The sequence below is a fragment of the Oenanthe melanoleuca genome, chromosome 7 (genome assembly GCF_029582105.1).
Source record: "Oenanthe melanoleuca isolate GR-GAL-2019-014 chromosome 7, OMel1.0, whole genome shotgun sequence".
Lineage (NCBI taxonomy): Eukaryota > Metazoa > Chordata > Aves > Passeriformes > Muscicapidae > Oenanthe > Oenanthe melanoleuca.
This window is the reverse complement of record NC_079341.1, coordinates 9,535,174-9,551,440: the sequence shown is the minus strand read 5'-3', so window position 1 is coordinate 9,551,440 and position 16,267 is coordinate 9,535,174. Positions and strand designations below refer to the sequence as shown.

Below are 16,267 nucleotides of genomic sequence, written 5' to 3'. Positions count from 1 at the left end.
AGCACACAGCTCTGCTTTTGTCACGAGAGGGGAAGGGTTTGTAACATGAGCAGGGGAATAAATCAAAGCTGAATGCATATTGCAAGTGTGCATCAAACACTCAGAGCTTTTGGGCTGAAACTGAGCTTGGAATTTGCTGTTAAATTCTCCAAACTGAAGCTGAGGAGGAGTTGTGGGTCCAATCTGCCTTGGCTCCCTGTTTGTTTCTGGGACACCCTTTGCACCCCTGGCTCTCACAGCAGTGCAGCCGCCCTCCTTAGGTATCCCTGTCCCCTGGGTGATCCCAGCTGTTGTTCCCTGAGTTGGTTCTGCCTCCACCAGGGCCTCTCTTACAGGGTGAGTCTCGTTTTGTGATGGGCTCTGACAAAGCTGCTCCTACTGGAAATAGTTTGGGCACACCTTAGTTCCCTGATGCCCATTGTTGTCACTGTCAGCAGCTCTTGGGAGCCCTCAGTAGACTGATGAAATTTTCCCTGTAAATCTCTGTGGAGTTTCTCATGGTGGATATAGTGATGTGTTCTGTTTTCATCCTGGATATGTGTTCCTGGCTGTGTGCCTTCAGGGGCAGGCTCTGGGCACAGCAGAGGGACCTTGGGGTGGGATTTCAGGGATTTCTGGTTACCTCTGTTTCCACCTCACCTCTGGTCATCCCAGCACTGCTCTGGTCCTGGGGAATGCACACTGGCTTAGGTGGGAGAGGAGATCCTTGGCAGAACCTGTGTTCCCAGGCTTTGGGAGGTGGGGCAGGGCATTGGGATAAATCAGTCCCCATTTCCTTGCCAAGACTTTGCCCTGATAGAACATTTTGTATTGGACTGTGAGGGGTTGGGATCAGTTCACAATGTCCTGCCATGGAACTGAACTAAAATAGATTCAGTCATGGTTTAAACTCAAGCCCATACTGGAACTGAGTAGAAGCATTTGTTTGGTTTGATTTCTTCATTGTACATCTGCATAATTTCCTACATTTCAATGTGTCTTTGCTCCCCAGCCCCATACTTGATGAACAAGATTAAAAACTGTAATGATGATTAGGCTATATAAATGGGTCATAAAGCAAATTAAATGCCAGAACCTGATATTCAGACAACTGTATTTCTTCAAAGGTCTTTTCAAAACCTTTTTGCATTTGTATTATGAGATAACTCTCATCTTATGCAATAGCTTTTCTACTAATTTACATTAATGTAATTTGAGAGATTCATTTGGAAAGCACTAGAAAGAATTTGGAAAGCACTCCATATCTTAATGTATATTTTGTCATCTGTACAGTGTACAAATACAAGAAACCCAGTGTTTATTCAAGTGTGTCTTGACAGGTGTTATTCAGGTGCTCTTGAGAAAAGAAAAATAAAATTTCTTGTCTTCTTAAAACAAGCAGAACTTTATTTTGAGAACAAAGTTCTTTAAACATGTATTTAGTTAGGAAAGTCTCAGGAATGCCTTTTTTAGATCACATTACTTGTTAGTGTTAGTATTGAAGTCAGTTTGCCTGTGTACAGCTGCCATGTTAATACTTATATCTTGTGTATATATTTTATATGGAAGGAAGGATTATTCTGTTAATTGAATTCTGATATTTAATTACTGGTTAAAATGTATCACTTCGTTGTTGTCATAGAAGTAACTTAAAGATCCATCAAAATGTATGAATTGTTCATATTGCTTAATTGCACAATGCAGTTGAATAGCCAGTGTAAACTGATATTGCCCCAACAGAATAATGGGAGTTGTGCTCTTTGACCAATTGACCCTGTTTTGAAATTATTTTCAGAAATAATAGTTCATGTTTTGAATAATTTCATACAAGCTGCTTAACTACTTCTCTGGTGAACTTGCAATAAGCAAGGTCAGTAAATTCACAATGGTTTGAGTAAAGCAGAATGTGATACAGAGATTCATTTTGATTAAGCACTTCTTGCAGTGCTGTGTGGTGATTCACTTGAAAAGACAATGATATTTTTATCTGGAATAATTAATTTTCCAGACCAGACATGTTCTGACAGTAGTAACAACAGACAAGATGCTGGAAAAACTAAGGAAGCGCAATGAATTTCTGGAAATAATTCTCAAGGGACTTAATACTTAGAGGAAAAGCATCTGGTTTTCCCCAGATTCTTTTTTAAAAATCTAATTAGGAACTTCTTGAGGTTTTTTTCAGAGGCCAAAGACCTCACTTGGTATGGAAGTATTTAATAGGGATCTTGTTAAGTAATACAGCCTTTGCTGTAAGAAGAGGAACTGGGTTTGGGTCCCCATACACAGACTTGACAGTGCAGTGAGTGCAGTGCAAAGCCAGCCAAAACAAGTACAAAAATGAAAACCAAAATGCTGGTTCAGTCCCAGAGAAACATCCCTTCAGTGCAAAGAACAGGACAAGAAATCTTGTGAGGAAAAAACTCTTGAAGATGTTGGCTTTGTGGTTTTTTTTTTTTGTTTTTTTTTTAATCATGGAATACTGTTCTGTTAAGTTGTACTTGGTTCTCTACTCAATTTCCTTAAAGTTTGCTATTGCTGGGAAGGGATAAATAATATCTTCTTATGTACTGGAGGTGGATTAGCTGTTAAAGAGAGAATTCTTGTTTTCTGTATTAGTTTATATGGTACAGAGACTGTAAGTAAAGTTGCACATCTTTAAACTGATCTTCAGTAAATACAGTGGGAAGCATCTTACAGAGGGTAGTACACAAGAATTATTGCCGAGGAAAACCTTTTTAAAATCAAACTTTAAATGGTCTTTTAAGTAAATTGTTCAGCTGTTTTTCTTAATGATATATTCTTAGATACTATTGGAAAAAATAAAATGGAAACAGTAAAAGGACATGGATATTTCCTGTGTTTCAGGAATTAAGTTGTGTATGCTGTTTTATTTGCAGATTTGTGCCATTGATGGTTTATATTTGGGTTTGTAAAACAAATAAAAAGTGTTTCAAACTCCTGTTGAGCTACAGGTGAATGAAGGGCATTGTATGGTATCATAGTGAGAAGGAACTATTTAATCCAGAGAAATAAAAGTAATATAGTGAAAAATAAGAAATACGAGAAAACATAATCATGCCCAGGACCAGACATTCAATTTCTTAACTTTTACAATTTTTTTTCAGGCAGCAGAGGATTTTCTGGGACAGGATAATAGACAGAGGGAGGACATTGTCACCTTGGTGTGAGGAAAGCTGCCTAAGCAGAATCGAGTGACTCGAGGAGCACTTGTTGAGCTTGGTGTTCATGCTGAGGATGTTCTTGCATCTCTAGTAAGCAAAAAAGGCAAAGATGAGAATGACTTTGAATGGTTAAGTCAGCTTAGGTGCTACTGGGAGGTGAGTGATACCTCTCAATCCTATTAGCAGGTAATTTCTGTTCACAGTTTTTCAATTTCTGCTTGCTGATCACACAGGGAATGGCTACACTACAGTGAGGATTTCTGCTGATAAGAGAATACCTGGAACAATCATTTTATGGATTGCTAACTAGAATGGCCAGTAGCCAGACGTAAACAGTTTTTAATTAAAATTACTTGCTTCATCTCTGCTGAGTCTCAGTGCATTTGCTGAATTTGCAGGGAATGTTACAGACAGAATTTGTACACTCAAAGACTGTATTTTGATTTTGTGATGCTTCAGGATAAAGAATGCTATAGGGATGACAATTTCAGTTAAGGATTTTAATTCACTTATAATGCACAAATAAAATAATATTGACAATACTTACTGGAAAAATATGAATACTTTTACTGGAGAGTGGTAAGATACAATGTTTTACATAAATCAGGAAAAGATGTCCTGCAATACAAAAGGCATTTTATGTGAAATATAAAATAATTTTTTAAAAAAGCAGGGGTCATGCATTAACCATAACTACAACTATTAGTCATGATTGCTTCTGTTTGCCTTTAGAAGTCCATTAACTTTCTGAATAGCTAGACAAGACAGTTTTACTCTGTAATACTGTTAGTAGGATCTTATTTTAGGTAATGATTAAGTATAAAAAACAATGGTTTTGTTTGATACTTTATTACCTGTTAATTGGTAATTTTTTCTTTATTTGGTTTTTCTTTAAGTGGGTCATAGCCATGGAGTTTTATGATATGTAAGTATGTATTTAAAAAAATAGTTAAATTTCCCTAAAGGGATCAGTCTATCAATGTAATTTAACACCAGAAGAGAGGTGAAATTACTGGTGGGATACTTATGCAAAAAGCAATAGTACAGATCAATTAATATAATATACCTGATAAGGTGTAGAGCTTGATTTTCAGCTGTGAATTTTTCTAAGAATGCATGGAAGGAATATTCTCTTCAGATAGCAACAAAGTTAACATCCTCTTAGAGTGCTGCACAAAATTGGGGCATTCTTGAGGTGTCCTTGGAGGTTTCTGGTAGTCACATGAAGCCCACAGGATATTTTTTGGTATGCATTGCCTTTGCTGCATTGAAGAAATGTGCTTTTTTTGATGCTGTTTCTAATTTGGAACATCTGGAGCTGACAGTTGAGCAGTAAATCTGCTCTGGGCACTAAGGTCAGTGTGGCCCTTGATAGCTGAGTCTTGAATGGCAGGCTCCTTATTTGGCATGCCTTTATTTGAGAAGGTATTTTGTTCCTGCATGCTTTGGGGAAAACATATCCTTGGTTGTGAAAAGCTGTTAGTATTTTCTTGTACTTTGTGTACATAGTTGGCTGGATGTGTGATGTTACTTAATACATATTATTGTTTGTGCATTTCTGCTGGCACAAATCCATAAAGCTTTCTAAATTGTGATCAAGTGGGACACAGTTTGGAAGTATAAACTGTCTTTGCTTTCAATCACTATGTGTTATTCCAGTAAAAAAATGCAGAAACTGTATAAATTAGTATCAGCACAGAAGCAAGTGATTAAGTAAAAACCAATTTTCTTCAGATAAGTTATAAAACGGAATATTGCATGAGTTACAGAGCTGCTGAGGTTTCCCTTCATCTTCACGTTTTTGTTATTTTTTTTTCCCTAAATAAAAGACCCTGGAGTGAAGGGTGTATCTTCAGATGTTTAATTTATATTTTGTCTTTATTTACAGTCACACAAACATTGCACCCAAAAAGCTAAAGTTGAATCAAGCTCAAGGAAAGTTAAAAATTTCTATGGATGGTCTAAGAAAGAAACAAACAAACCTGAGGGAGGTTCAAGATAAATTTGCTGTATTCCAGCAGACACAGGAATCCAAGAAACAAGAGAAAGCAAAAAGAGAAAATCAGGTGTGTGATGCAAAAGGTGAACTACTGTTCTGCTGACAGCCAGAGAAGTTATTCAAAATTTGTTTCTTTATCACATGGTATTTCTACTTATTTTGAAAATCAGGTCATATCTGAATATCTGTAGTATAGGGCATTGATTGTACTTTTGGAAGCAAAACCACTTGTTGACAATACAGGATGTATGCTGGGATTCTGATTGTATATGTAATTTTTTCAGTAATTACTGTATTAATAATTCAATCACTCAGGCTAAACAGTTGACAAATGTTAATGAATTCAACACTTGTACAGTTCACCCTCCATTTCACTTTTACGCAGCTTTGATCAAAATTCTTTTTGAACTAATGGAAAGATGATTAGCATTTTAAAACTAAATAATGATAGCTTTTAATTTTGAAAGGTGAGGCAGAATCTACCTCAAATTAATGGTATATATTATGCCTGTAGTTATGAGTTTATGGGTGGATATTAGGACCACAGGAACCATATAAAATGCAACTCGAGCTTTTTGTAACAACAGATTTTTTAAAAAGCAGAATTAGTAAGCAGTCCAAAGATAATTTGCAAACATAACCAGTGACTGCTTTTGCATTCCTGTCAATGAAGAAGGATTTCATAGATGATGAAAGCTGTGTGTTCTGGGCTGGTATTAGAAAATTGTTCTTTAATTATTCAAATAGTAAGTCTGAAGTGGGATATGCTGAAAATAATATGTGACTGCAGCTTTGAAGCAGGGAAAGAAATAATGCAGGTCTTAGCTGAGTTTTACCCAAATGCTAAATTGCTCTTTTAAAATAAGAATGAGTAAAATTATTCTGAACAAATGACATAAACATGGTCTGACCTAGACTGTGATTAACATGCACATTTGCTGCAGTCAGTTTACACTCTGCATTTGCTGGTATCCACTTGTGTTGAAAATATAATCTGGTTCCATGTCCCTTGGGCCCTCAGAAGTGACTGAGCCACATAGAAATTTGGGAGCTCAGCAATTTTTTCTGGTACGTTTTTGAGCCACTGCTGAGCCCTGTTCTGTGCTGTAAGATTCTACCACTGCTGATTCTACTGCCTCATCTGACAGATACTCAGGTTTCCAGTCCCTATTGCTTCTCCAGACCTATGTGTTACTAAATTTTCCCTTGTCTGTGTTTATCAAATTACTCAAAATCCTTGTGACTTTACAAAGTTCACACTTTATTATTATCATGCTGTGCTGGTGGGTTACAAATCTATTTTCTGAATCTCTGGATGTATTTTACCTTTTTCCCTTGTGGGTAGGCTAGACAGAATTTCTTTCAGATGTTTTCCTGAACCTTTCTAAAAGGGGGAAGAAAGGCATCCTCCTTCAGCTGGTGATGGGTCATTCCCAAGTGCAATTTCTGATCCATAACAGAGAAGGTCACTGCCATTCATACATTTTTCCACCAAAACTTCCTCTCCTAAATTTGGGCTTTCTTCCACAATATCCATTTTCATCAGTGGAAAATTCCCTTTGTTTTTACTTGAAAATACTCACTTTAATACAGTTGTGTGCATAAGATGTTCAAAATTTCAGAGGAATATTATTATTTTGATTTAAATATAAAACTAAATGTGATTAAACTTTCTAGTAAGAACTTTTATTCTAAATATATTATTTCAAAGAGGAAAATTGTTTATTATAAACAATGAACTTTAGGATTCATCTATCTCCTCTTAAATTCTTCAAGGATTGTACTGAGTATGTGCCTGCTATGATTTTTATACTAATGTGCTTTTGCTGTAATGACAAAAGGGAATAAATTGCCTTAAGAAGCACTTTGAGATAAGCACTTGAAGAGCTTACATTTCAATTTTGAAAGTTTGTATTTTTCCCTTAGGTAATGCAAGAAGATGGCCTCTGATGATGGCTCTTTAGGGAGCTATCAAACAAACAAATGAATAAAGAACATAGAAAAAGCCAATAGTTTGCATATAATCAAACCCAGTGACCCTCACTTTATTACAACACTGGAAAAATGCATTCAGGAAGGTCGATGATTAATGAAAGTGTGAATTACAGAAGGACCTGGAGGGGGCACAATTAGCTAAAAAATGAAAGTCGTGAATATCCAAGGTTCTTACAGTTAAGGAAAATAGATTTGTTTTCCCCCTTTGTTTTGAAGCCCTCACTCCAAGTTATACTTAAAACTATACTAAGATACTTCTTAGCACAATATAATCAGTTTATTTTATATATTTAATTGCGTCATTAGAATTACCATTTCTTTTTTTTTTTCATATTAGAATAATAATATTTCTACACATTATCTTGCTGGAAAATCAGTTAAGGTGAGAATTTTGAAAATAAATATGCAACTCTTTTAATTTTAAAATGGTTGGCTAAAACCTGGCAAGAATTCCTGGCATTTATCTATTCCTCCTCCCCTACCAACATTTTTTTTTTACACTGCTGGGTGACTGGTATCACAAATGTTAACATTTCTCACATCTAATATTTCACCTTGCAATTCTGACATTCTTTCATCCTGTCAGGAATTTAATTAATTACTTTTTTCACCTTTCCCAGTCTGGATCTCCTGATGCTACCTGGTCACCTTTTATAAAAATATTTGCAAGGCTTAATACAGTAGCCAACTCACATGCAAAAGCTACATTGGATTTTTTGTCTGTAGTGTAGGTAGCAACAGGGAAAGGTCTAGGCAGTCTAAGCTTAGCAGAACTGTTAAAGATACTGCTAATAATCATTTTATTCAGGGCTTAATATTTTGGGATCATATTAGAATGCACCTTTGAGGTAACCTTTACCACCAAGGCAGTCTGTATTCTATAAATCTAACTCTTTGACTTTAAATCTTACTATTTTATATCTCAAAAAAATCCCCTGTATCCGTAAATTAGAATAAGCAATAAAGTTACCTCACACTGATTCCAAAAACCTTCCATCAGCAGAAACATGAAGATGCAGAACCTGAATGCCAGCTGCCAGTGTGAGGGATGCCAGTCATCCCCAGGGAAGGTGTGGAGTAAGCCTCTTTTGAAGATTTTACCCAGTGAAAGCAGAGGTGGGCAGCCCCACAGAAAATTCTCTGTAGCTAAAATAAGTGAAAGGTGCTGACTTTCAGCAGTACAGGCCAAAGAGGTGTGGGACAGCTATATGTGCATTCACACAGCCAAACTGGAGTAAATAAAAAGTCCTTCATGTAAGCTGTGTTCCTTAAAATGTGATCTGTAGACACACTGTCATCTGTTAACTGCTGAAGAGTCTCAAACAGTAACACCAAAGCTGAGAGCATGACCAACCCTTGCATGACAGATCAAGGGAATGGCATTATCTGTCACTATCCTTAGGCAGAGAGTTGCTGCACCTTTTACGTGTCAGGTGAAAGCATTTTTTATCACCCATGTAGCTCTAATACTCCCAATTAAATGTGAATACTCACAGATACTCTGTCAGGCTAATACAAAGTTAACACCCCACATAAAGTGCTGGCCCCACTCTGGAAGCTGCACTAACAACAGCTGGGTTGGGCATAAGCCATTTACAAAACTCTCTGCTGCTTTGCTTGGCTTAAATTTTCTCATTCTTGTTTTACTGCCATCCCTTTCTGCATGCAGCTGCAGCCCAACTCGTAGTTACCTAGTGATACTGCAGTGTGATTGTCACTGATGACATGTTAATGTGTAACATTAAAGACTGGCACTAGAACAGAGTTCTAAGAGAGAATTAAAACGCATGCTCACTTCCCCTCCTGCATAATTTCTTCACTTTCTAGAGAGGAGCTTGAACTTAAAAATTACTCAAAATCTTTCAAAGGTAGTAATCCTGTGCTATACAAGAGGCTTCTTAGAATAACATATATTTATTTTTTTTTTAAGCTTTAAGCATGTCAACCTCATTTCTGTAACTTAGGAAAAAACACTGCATGGATTGATGTGTCAAATTAAGGGATAATTTACTCTCAAGATAGAGAATTCATAAATGCTTTGAAGAATGTTGAAATACATGTTTTTAGGTTTCCCAGCATGAGGATTTTCTTGCAGAGTGGAAAGACAAGTCAGGGGAGTTCCAAAAACTGCTGTTCACTCGCTGCCTGAGACCTGACAAAGCATTGTACAAAACTTTTACCTTACTGAGAAAGGGACTGTCTGCATTTTAAAAACCAAAAATATTTACAAGCATGTATTTTTATTCTGCAACAGTCTCTCACAGAGGAAAATAGGAATTAGTAAAATTTTGAAAACTCCAGTGAGTTTGAAATTTGTAATGAAAAACTTTAAAAAAAACCTAATAGTAGGGCTTTAGCTTTTGTTCTTTCAATTGCACACCAAAATCCCCAGGGGTCTTCCTTGAGACTGTCTTACACACCTTGTGTCTACCCTTGTTCAGAACACCTGCTGTTTCTGCTGAATGTCATTATCTGTGTCAGTTCTGTCTGATCTAGAAAGACGACTTAGTGGTAAGCAGGAGTGTAGATAATGCAGGTGCTTAAAGCAGTTGTTGCAGACACAGAGATCCATTTCATGTGCTGGAACGTGCTTTGAAGCAGAACTGTTTTGATTTGAGCCTGCCTAAGTGTAAGGTTTTAACACAGATTACAGAAAGTACTCACAGTTGTGAATCTTTATTCCAAAAAAGTCACCTTGCTAAAAACCACAACAAAAGTATTTGCTTAGACATTTTTCAGGGTAGTGAGACTACTCTTAGTTGCCCACCCAGCCATCCCAAGAAAGCACACAGTGAAAGACAGGCCATAACCTGTGTGTACTCACTCCTCTGATCCAGAGAGGCTGAGAGCAATTCCCTGCATACACTTCCTCACACACCTGTGCAGCTCTAGATTCGCACTCAGATAAAGAGAGGAATGCCTGCACCAGGTTAAGAGACGCTTTCAGAGTCAGGTTTCACATCTCACTTGTGCTGGGCTCCTGTTGCCCGGCAGTTGAGCCTCCTGGCTGCTGTTCTGCGGGCTCATCCCCGAGAGGCGGCGGTGCCGGGAGCTGGGGTCTGCAGCCGAAGTAATCCACCAGCCTCTGCCTCGTTGCCGCGACTTCTTCTTGAAAAGAGCTGATTGTGCGCCTGCCAATTTTGGACTTGAATCAAAGCAAGAGATTGAGCCTTTCAGCTGTGTAGTTCAGCCAAATTCCAGCCCCCCTCCTCAGGCTGCATTCAGGTATCAGTGCTTCACGATCGCAGTTGTGCCCTGGTCGCTTAGAGCACAGCCCTCCCAGCTATCTGTGACAATATCCTTGTTATATACAGTATCCAGTATACTGTACTTAGAAATAAAGTCATATTATGGCCAAGACCCCTTTTGGCCCTTGAAACATTGCCCTAAATCATTCACAGTTCAAGTTAGGTAACACCACCTTGTCACTCTTAGTCCACCTTCTAAGATATCACTGTGCCACATACATGATCCTGGTTTTTTGTACTTCAGTCTGTTGCACAGTGACCTTAAATGCTTAACCTTGACAGTCACCAGGTATATATATATATATTTAAAACAGAACATTATTGGTAAAGATCTTATTTGTGCAAACCCACCAACAAGCAGCATCTTTTACTGTGCCTCATCAGGGAGCTTGGTTCACTTGATTCTTACTATCCACAGGATTAGGGCTCAGATCAGCTGACCTACATCAACTGAGCAGCTCAGTTGTGTGCTTTTTTTTTTATATATCAACACTATGGCATGAAATCCCAGAAGTGGGGAGGAGTAAAATATTTGAAATGGGCTTTAAAATGTAATTAGGCAGATTTATATGTAAAACTGGACATGTGAAGCAATGATCTGGTCAAATTTTTTCATTTCATTTAGGTTGTTCATCCCTCCTGAGAATGGTAGAGCTGCTCATCTTTGAGTTTTCTGAATTGATTATTGCACCCAATATTTTTACTGCTGTAATGAGTTGTTGGAAAAACGCTTCTAAAGGAAACAGGTTTGCATTTAAAAGCCAAACAATAAACTACACTGAGAAGTGCCTAGGTACAGATTCCTTTGCCAATAATGCTCATAAATCTTTAGAATAAGTCATATTCTAGCCTTAAATCGTCATTCCTGGCTGATGTGTGGAAATATTAGCAAGAGAAGTTTTTGTATATATTTTAGCTTTGAATTTCAGATTATGTGGTTAACACTTACAATGAAGGTCCTCAGCCGGGCCATCTCCAGCATGTAGTACTCCTCCATTGTCAGCTCATCAAAGTGCTTGGGAAGGGATAAAAATTCACAGGTGTGACGTTTGGTGTGTTCCTCCCTGCAAGGTAAACCCAGAATAAGAAGAGATGCTAAAGCCATGGAAGTTCCATTTCACGAGATGAAGAGATCTGTACAGGCAGGTCTCTTCAGTACTTGTGCTGTCTATCAGCAGAAACAGTATGATACAGAAAAGATGAAACATTTTAGTGGATCTCAGATAAAGGTAGTTGAACAATTTCACAGTTGCTGGGCAAGATAAACTTCCAGCTTTGTGAACTGTCATGGTGGAGACTGACAGGGACATTAACTCATTGTAAAACTACTCAAGAAGTTTGGAGAGATACTTTAAGAGCATTGTTACAGCTGTGCTTACCGTGGGTCATCATTTGGTTCCCAGCCCACCAGCTCTAACAAGCAAAAGAAACATTTTGCCACATCTGGTTCGTTTGCACTTGGACAATGGATGAAGCCAGCCTTTGCCATCTGCAGGGGACAATTTAGAAGTTTAGAGCCTTATCCCACGCACTACTCATGTTTCCTGCCACTTAGAATCATGTCTGGTCAGGACACCAAAAATGAAGCTTGTTTTAGCAACCAAACACCTTCTCAGATAACTCTTGCAGTATGATTCATCAGAAATTCAGGCTAGCAGTGTCATGTGTGTTCTAAAGTAAAAGTCAGGTGGATTGTTTTAAATTTAAATAATTTCCATTTCTGAATTTGAAGTAGTGATCATTCCACTACTTTGTCCTTCTTGCTGGATCTGTACTTGTTTAATGTAGGCTGTTTTATCGTGAATAGAAATCACAATTAGAAAGACTACGTAAGACAAGAAATTAATTCTCAAATAACAGGAACAACAACAACAAAAAAAAAGGGAACAAGAACAATAATTATAAAAAACTGTGGGCAGACTAGTGGACTGAACACAGAAAAAACCAGTCAGTATCACTACAGTATTTCTGAGGAGGGAACAGAGGAAAGCTTAGTATTTAACTTTTTATCTTCAGGTTTAGTAGACTCCACTTGAACCTGAATGTATTTAACAATGACTTCACATTCAGGCATAGCACATATAAATTAAGGCAGAGGCAAAATAACTATTTTAGACTTACATTCTCTGGAGTGCACTTGCAGTTCTCCTGGAAGGGCCACTTGGTGAAGGTTTTTAAGCGGGTCTCATATTCATACATCTCCTTAAAATCAGTTAAGAGCTTGGAAGCTGAGCTAAGCTCTTGCAGGAGTGCCTCCATCTGTGAAGCCAACAGTCAGTGCAAGGCAGGACCTCACTCCTGCTCTCACATTTAAGGCCTTTGCTAATTGCTGACACATTGCACCTGGAGAGCAGGGGAAGGCTTAGAGGAGCCTTAGTCCCTTCCTAACACAGGTGAGTGTACGGGCAGGACAGCCAAGGGAAATGAAGGTACTGGAATTTCTTCCCCTTGTGTCACAGTCTGTGTCCTTGGTCACACTATATATTTTTTAACTGAAAGCGCCTCTGGTAATTGCGGATTTTACAATTGAAACATCAAAACCTGCAAGTTAAAACCTCTAGTTACAAGTACAGAAACTTCACATTTAAAGTTTTTAAAAAAACTGTCCTGATTGCTACCAAAGGGGTTGAAGTAACATTGCTATTTGAAGCCTTCAGTGTTTCTTGAATTTCATGTTCAGAGATTAATTCTTAGGATTGTCTTTGCAAATGCTGTTGACTTTCTTTAAAGAAGTGGTGGTTATTTTATAATACTATAATTATTCTGTTCTAAAATATTATAGAGCATAGCCAGATGCTGGATGATAGTATTTTAAAGGTGTATGTCTGTAAGGGTTTACCCTTACATGCTTATCAAAGCATTAAGCTGTCACTTTATAAACTGTCTCTTATATTGGCATAGAGTCCAGTTAAATTCAGTAGAAGTTTAAACATCAATGTCTTCAAGACTGCTGCATGCAGCAGCTTTCTAAGAAAAGATCTTAACACCTCTGAAAGATGTTGCATTGTGAGACTTGAAAATTTAAATCTTCTCCAAAATACAGATGGAGTAAGTGCAGAAAATAATCCAGCACATTATTCTGTCCAGATGTGGTGACAGAAATGAGATTAAAGAACATTTGTATAGGACTTCCAATGTTAGCTCTTAGGGCGTTGTTTTTGCATAGATTTACAAATGCTGCATGATTGATTCCTCTGGGACTGTACTGGTGTCTATTTTTATATGCAGGAATACTGTCCTTGAAATTTATACTTAGATGTTTAGAGTAACGTGGGTTACATGAAAATAGAACACTTTAATTCCTTTATTTTACTTTTTTTTTTCTTTTTCCAGATAATACCAATGGTGCAGGAATTTATCATTCATAACCTGGGCCTTCCATGCACTGATCTTTATAGTTTCTCTTGGTGCTAACTCTATGGCAGCCCTTCTTAAGTTTGCTGATGATCAGGTATTTTAATCTCTTTTTTTACTGCAGTTGATGCTCGTGTGTGTAGATGTGTGCACATGTGAGTGTATTTGCATGAAGCAAGGAACTTTATTTGATTAAAAGTTGAAATGCCAAACTAAACACAAAGCCTTTTTTTAACTGCACAAAACACAGTAAAATTCATCTCATGCTTCTTTAACACAAGACACTAATTCATGCAAATGGATTGTTTTCAGGAATTAATAATTTGTTTGTTGTTTAAAAGAAATTGTAGGTGAAATATTTTGGCATATTTTATCATCTTGTTATGTCATGATCTATTTAACTGATTAGTTTGTATCATTTCAAGGGCAAAATGCAAACGTGGGACAAAACCATAATAGTTTAAATGTTTCTTGTAAGCAGTCTTATCTGACAATGCTATTTTTTTCAAACATGCTTTATGTGCAATATATTATTTAATATATAAACACCCCAGTAATATGGGACCATGGAGTCCCGGGTGACATTTATACATCAGAATTGAAATACGGATTTTTTTTTTTTTCTTTGACTGTTTTTATGGCATTTAAAACAAACAAAAAATTGCCTATTTTCTGCATTCTTATGTAGAAAAGTACTCCTAGAATACTAGAAAGTAAGATTATAGATGTAATAACACATTCTAAGATGTATTTCTTGCACTTCCTGCCTGTAATTCTGTCAGTATTCTGTGCTGTTGAGATTGACAGGTAGATTTCAAGTCTCCAGCCACCAAGCTGCAAAGGTATCCTGCATTTTATAGTAGATTGTCTACATCCCTCAAGAGAATATTGTTAGCAGAAGTGTTTTGAAACTGTCAGAATTTCATAGGTCCAGATTAAATGGATGGGTAGTTGGAGGTTTTCACTGGACAATACTTAAGAGGTGGCATGACATGAAAGAAAAGATTTAAATTGTATTTCAAACTATGCAGTGCATTAAATATCTGATATCCACTGTCTGATCCTGACTTTTGCAGTAAGTGCAGAAAACCTGTGAGCAATGTTGCAACTTTGTAAATCAGTTAAAGCTGACCCTGATGAATGTGTGTCTGTGATCTGGGGAAGAAAGCCTCAGAAATTAAATAATTGTCTTCCACTGCAAGGAAAGTAGTCTCAGTTACTGCCAATAGTGGAGAAAATTTATTTTTTATTTTATTGCTTGTCTCATACTTCATCAATTGAAACTTGTTGCTATGGCATTAATAATACAGCTCTCTAGGTATATATTTCTTTTTAAAAAGGTAAGACTGGGAAAACCTATCCACTGTTTTAATAATTGGAGGTGTGTTTGCAATCACATTTTCCATTATTTTACATTATTTTTGTATAATTAATGTAGATTATCTAAATTAGGTTGTATATTTAACTAAATGGTCTCAATTGAAAACTAAATCAAACATTTCTACCTGATGTCTCTGTGTAAAGGCCAGAAATCAGATTTAGTAAGAATAAAAAAAAAAAAGCTAAAATATTGTATGAACAACATTTTATAATACAAAAAAAAGTATAGGTACATGATGTCATACATACAGTTGTATGTAAAATATATTCATTAGATGTACACAAATAAATAGCTTTAAAAAAGAGACTCTTTGGAACTGATGCTCATGACCATTTAAAGACCTCCTGCTGAAGGCTTTTTTCTAGGAAGGGTTTCCCCTGACTCACAAAGTGTGAGAGCAGGAAGAAGCTGGGCTCTGAGTGGCTCAGCTCTGCTGTGCAGGACAGGACAAATGAACTGTTCCTGCAAGGTGTGAAATATCCTATTGCCACCCCTGATGGCTGGCTGGGATTTATTCAGTGCCAAGGACAAGTCCAGCCCTGGACTGCTGCAGAGTGAAACCAGCTGGGATCTATTGTGTTTTCTTTTCTTTTTTCCTTCTATCAGAGTGAGGATTAAATGCTCAAGAGATGATATTTTGTTTTTGGACTCAGATGTTTATTAATTCTTATCTATGTTCCAGTGAGTTCTACTTGTTAGCACTTCTAGTTAACAATTTAAAAATGGTTATGTATCTCTCTAAGGCCTAACTGTTTAATTAAGAACGAACACCTAAATTATTTTTACTTTTAAACCAATAACTAATTACCCCTGACCCACAATGTGGGATTTTCTATCCAATTACAAAAGTACCACCTAAACTCATGAAGAAACAGGTGAAGAAAGAAACCTCTACTCTAAAACTCCCATCTTGCCTTTTATATATTAATATATTCTAAAACCTTAAATTCCAAGTTTTCCATCATATGATATTACACACTTTTATTCAAACTACACACTGGTGATCCTAGTTCTATCATTCAATTCTGGAAGCCTTCTCCACGGCCTCAAGTCAAAAGCAGTGTTTTCTTGTGGATCAGTGCTTGTCAGCACAGAAAGTCCAACAGGGATCCAGCTGAGGAACTCAGGC

At 37.1% G+C, this 16,267-nt stretch overlaps 1 protein-coding gene across 1 annotated transcript; it reads right to left on the bottom strand.

Annotated features, from left to right (window-relative positions):
• Nucleotides 1-9,904: 9,904 nt before the first annotated feature.
• On the bottom strand, nt 9,905-12,998 carry LOC130255644 (baculoviral IAP repeat-containing protein 5.1-like). Its single transcript, XM_056496568.1, has 4 exons — nt 12,525-12,998; nt 11,783-11,892; nt 11,353-11,467; nt 9,905-10,300 (listed from the first exon to the last, which is right to left on the bottom strand). Exons 1-4 carry the CDS (start codon nt 12,660-12,662, stop codon nt 10,112-10,114), a joined length of 552 nt encoding a protein of 183 aa, XP_056352543.1. The 5' UTR covers nt 12,663-12,998; the 3' UTR covers nt 9,905-10,111.
• Between the last annotated feature and the right edge of the window lie 3,269 nt (nt 12,999-16,267).

Excerpts from the sequence above, each read along its gene's own strand:
- LOC130255644 (XM_056496568.1), bottom strand. The coding sequence starts at position 12,662 with ATGGAGGCACTCCTGCAAGAGCTTAGCTCAGCTTCCAAGCTCTTAACT. Across the intron at positions 11,893-12,524 it reads GCAAGTGCACTCCAGAGAAT|ATGGCAAAGGCTGGCTTCAT; the intron begins GTAAGTCTAAAA and ends TGTCCCCTGCAG. Across the intron at positions 10,301-11,352 it reads CCCGGCTGAGGACCTTCATT|TCCAAAATTGGCAGGCGCAC; the intron begins GTAAGTGTTAAC and ends CTTTGATTCAAG.